The sequence below is a fragment of the Mycetomoellerius zeteki genome, unplaced genomic scaffold, assembly GCF_001594055.1.
Source record: "Mycetomoellerius zeteki isolate Tzet28-1 unplaced genomic scaffold, Tzet1.0 scaffold114, whole genome shotgun sequence".
NCBI classification, from domain to species: Eukaryota; Metazoa; Arthropoda; class Insecta; order Hymenoptera; family Formicidae; genus Mycetomoellerius; species Mycetomoellerius zeteki.
In genome coordinates this window covers 2,201,259-2,205,331 of record NW_017256062.1, presented here as the reverse complement: position 1 = coordinate 2,205,331, position 4,073 = coordinate 2,201,259, and the positions used below count along the sequence as shown (strand labels likewise).

The 4,073-nt window shown below is 37.8% G+C and overlaps 1 protein-coding gene across 2 annotated transcripts; it reads right to left on the bottom strand.

Moving 5' to 3' along the window:
• Window positions 1–2,737: 2,737 nt before the first annotated feature.
• LOC108728598 (ARL14 effector protein) lies at window positions 2,738–4,073 on the bottom strand. Of its 2 annotated transcripts, none has more exons than XM_018457252.1 (4): window positions 3,989–4,073; window positions 3,630–3,806; window positions 3,055–3,317; window positions 2,738–2,969 (listed from the first exon to the last, which is right to left on the bottom strand). In XM_018457252.1, the coding sequence occupies exons 2-4, from the start codon at window positions 3,708–3,710 to the stop codon at window positions 2,882–2,884; spliced, it is 432 nt and encodes a 143-aa protein (XP_018312754.1). In that variant the 5' UTR covers window positions 3,711–3,806; window positions 3,989–4,073; the 3' UTR covers window positions 2,738–2,881. The 2 variants fall into 2 exon arrangements, with proteins under 2 accessions (XP_018312754.1, XP_018312745.1); XM_018457243.1 differs by lacking the exon at window positions 3,989–4,073 and adding an exon at window positions 3,910–3,945.

Below are 4,073 nucleotides of genomic sequence, written 5' to 3'. Positions count from 1 at the left end.
CCCTGCCGACTGCCGACTGCGGTCAGTTGCGGTCGAGCGATAGAAAATCTTCTCGCGGCTTCTCTCTTCGGTTCCGCAGACGGGCCACGCTCGGCCGCGCTCGATGATTTTCCTCGCGGCTGTCGCTTCCCGCAGTCTTTAACCCACGCCGGAGTCGGAGCGTCGCGTCACTCGCGCTGCGTACGCGTGCGTGAGTGCGTACGGTACGTGCGTGGGTTCGCCAACGACACGCCAACACGCGCTTGGACAGGACGACGCTTTTCTCCTGTCTTTACGTTGCGTTACGTGGTTACGTTACGCCCGTTACGGAATCGCGGCGAAGCGACACGACGACGCGGCGAACTAGGCGGCCTAGGCGCTGCGCGGCCACCCGTCCGAACGTCAACCCGTCAACCCCCCTGAAGTCCGTCCCAGTCCCGCTCGTCGCGCGCGGCGGCCCGCGGCTACCTTCGCGCGTAAGCGCCGATCGAGCGCGCGATCGAGTGCGACCCGCACGATTTGAACGTCGTCGGGCCACGTCGTTGCGTCTCTTTTTTTATCCACCGATCGACGACGAAGTCGCGCCCCACGATTTTCCCGTGATCGACACGACCTGTTTTTTCCCTTCCTTTCCTATATAGCGTCAACTTGAATGATTTCGCGCCGACGAAAACGAAGTGCGCGCGCTCCGCGTACGTGGTGTGAGTATGCGCGCCGCTCGCTCAAAGCACCACGCGGAAAATCAATAGCGCTTTCGTGTATGTGTGAATGAGTGAGAGCGCGCGCGCATCTCACGTGTGTGAGACGGCAGTGACGTGAGGTCCATCCTGATGGGTGCGAATTAAGTAAGATCTAGCCAGACAAATTTGCGTAACTGCAGAACTATGTGCATGGAGAAAATTATTCAATCGCAATTTCTATCATAAGATCGCGTATAAAATGCAATTGAATAATTCTCTTTACGCATACATTTATGCAGCTATGTAAGTTTGTCTGAAGCCCTTACCACAGTATAGGTAAGAACAGTAGGTTCACTCTGTCAAAAACGGTGCTAATAGTCGTCCCTCGCGCATGACCGAATTCCATAGTTAACAATACGACGCACCAATCAGTTTCCTCTAGGAAACTAAGGAAGCTAAGCAACTTCAATCTTATAGGTGCTCATCCACAGCCAATATGGCGGCCGATTAGCAGTCAGATCAAAGATGCCAACACAGAATGAACCTACTGTTCTTAGCTATACTGTGCTCTTATCCCGGATCTACAATAGAGTTTTAAGCTCTAAGCCATAAGAAATGGACGAATCATAGTCGATTATTCTCCTCGAATTCAACTGTAATTGGTCAATTTCTTACGACTTAAGGCTTAAAACTCTATTGTAGATTCGGACTTACGGATCACGGAGAACAGTTGCAATTTCAACAATTTGAATTGGCAAAACTAATACGATGGTCTCCATTCTACACGTGGGACAGTCGCTCGATTAAAAAAGTTCTCTAGTCTTTTCACATAATATGAAAACATTCTCAATTTAGAGAATAAGTTTATGATTAAGTAATATGTAGACATTCCTAATTATTTTCGAATTTTTTGTTGACCGTATAATTTTCTTTAAATAATTTTCTAAATTAGCTGAAGTCTTATGAAGATTTTGAGTAATTTAATCGTAAACAAAATTAATAAAGAAAGATGGGGAATGGAGGTGAAATTTCATTTTTTTAATTTGAGAATGTTTAAAGAACATTTTGGAATGAACAAATGAAATTTTATTGCTTTACATTTTTTATTTATTATTTAAAAAATAGTAATGACCAAAACTTGTATGGTAAAATACACGAAAAGTCACGTGACTCTTCTTCTCTTTTTTTTTTTAATTGCTAGAGAATTTCCTTAAGAATATATTAGGTGCATTTCTGCAAAAAAGTAACGAATTGGTAATTTATACCTTCCATATAAAAATAAATGTTATACATATAATATGAAACATGAATATGAAACAATTCAATAAGGTCAATATTTAATATTTAACAATATAATTTTTACCACAAACTATAGAAATCAATGCCTTAAATAGTCTAGCTGGATCTTAAATACTTATATGATTCTGTGTGAATTTATATACTACATATGTAGTCCTTTGAAACGCGCGCCTAAATAATTTTTCGGTCTTGAAACGCTAACTCTACTAAACTATCGCAGTAATATCACGAGTTAATTTATATAATATTTAAATAACAAATTTTCTCATTTTATCTTAATTATTTTTTCAAAACGTACCGTGTGTCTATTTATTAAAATAATTTTTAATCTAGGCTCTAAATCGTCGCCAAACTTTCTTTGTTACTTTCAAAGACAATCTTAATTTTTTACATAATTTTGTTAAAACATGTAAATATCAATAAGTTAGAACAAGACCACTATGTATAAATAAATCAACAAAGTAGATAAGCACCAGAGAACTACGGTCAAAGTTAGATGTTGGAGTATTTCTATATGTATTTTTCATATACATTTATTTCAGATGATTGCGCGTCAAGAAATTACTTTTGGATTACTTGCAATACAATCAACTGAAATAATACATATTTTCAAAAATTAAATTGATTGTCGATTTGATGTTACTATCAGAATTTTAAACCTGTCAACACACACTTATACAAGCAAACATCCTTAAAGGAGAAAATAATTTGCATGTACAAAGAAGATTCATTCTAAAATGTGCAGTAACTGTACAAAAATATATATTTTTTTATTTGCAAGTAATACTTTAAGAATTTATTGAATTCTCTTTCATTTATTACATAAATACAATTTATACAAGAGTAATAATAAACATCCGGTAATTCTTGAAGATTTTTATGTACAAATACTTACAGATACGCATTTGCATGTTTTTACATTCTCACTTTGTTTCTTTCATCAATGGATTTTTTATCACAGGACCAGTCCCTTCGCAATGAATGCTGTCGTAGGTCCATTTGCGATTGTTCCTAATAAAGTCACGACTCGAATAGATTATTTTGCAATAAAACAGGTCAGACGTTTCACTAGATACCGAAAATTTCGTAAAATTACCTGCAGTCGTGGGCACATTTTGAAGAAGAACATTTGAAACATGGAAAATGGCATCCTGGGCAATCTAAGCTCAAGCAGTCACAGAGATCATCCGATGTCCGTATAAAAATGCCTTCATCGTTGTATAGGTGCTTCCTGTAGCTCTGATACAATCGACGATACAGCTTGCGCTTTTCTCGTTCGCTGTGCTCTGGATCGAAGTTTCTCAAAAACTTTTTGCTCAAATTATCCACGGCTCTCTGTCTCGAGCCCCGAGTACTCTTCTGTGAACAGGACATGAATACGATTAACCATCTTCCTTTTCCTCAGTGATTAACCGATTGTTGAATAACCGATATGAAAAAGTTAGCTATATACAAAAATATAAAAAAAATTATGTATTGTATTGGTATCTTTGGATTTCTCAGTTCCTCTTGATTACAAGGTGAACGTTTTAAAAATGTGCTGAAATATAAAAAGTTCAGTTAAAAAGAATAGATTTATCAGGTTGGAATGTTAGAAATATCCCATACACAAGAGTAATTACGTTATAAAACAAACCACGCGAGTAATGTGAGATTAAATGAAGCACTCACTCTTTCGCTACGCGTAGGTGCTGGATTGCCCGATGAACTTTCGCCGGAACTCTCCATTCTTTGATTGTCGATTGGTCGCATAAAAACACACAAAAGCTTCTAAGGAGAACTGATAAATATTTGTCGCACTTGTCCTTAAATCCCTACTTGTGACAAATAATTCTGGAGAGGTTTTTGCTAAAAATAAGAAGAATCTTGAACTTGTCCAAGTTAATACAACTGAATTTTATACTCTGACATTCGTAAAATAATTTGATAATTATGAAGGAGACGAGCTTACGAAAATCATTAAAATTAAGCTTAATCGACGCGTTTTTGCATAAAACGAAAGAATCTGGCAGAAAAAAATGTTGCTCTACCCCATAAATCGAAAGATTAAACGTTAAAGTCGACGAATATTCAGGTTAAGAATTAAGAAATATGTTACAATACGATCAAAAATAG

Excerpts from the sequence above, each read along its gene's own strand:
- LOC108728598 (XM_018457252.1), bottom strand. The coding sequence starts at position 3,710 with ATGCGACCAATCGACAATCAAAGAATGGAGAGTTCCGGCGAAAGTTCA. Across the intron at positions 3,318-3,629 it reads CACCTACGCGTAGCGAAAGA|AAGAGTACTCGGGGCTCGAG; the intron begins GTGAGTGCTTCA and ends TCCTGTTCACAG. Across the intron at positions 2,970-3,054 it reads AAATGTGCCCACGACTGCAG|GAACAATCGCAAATGGACCT; the intron begins GTAATTTTACGA and ends TGACTTTATTAG.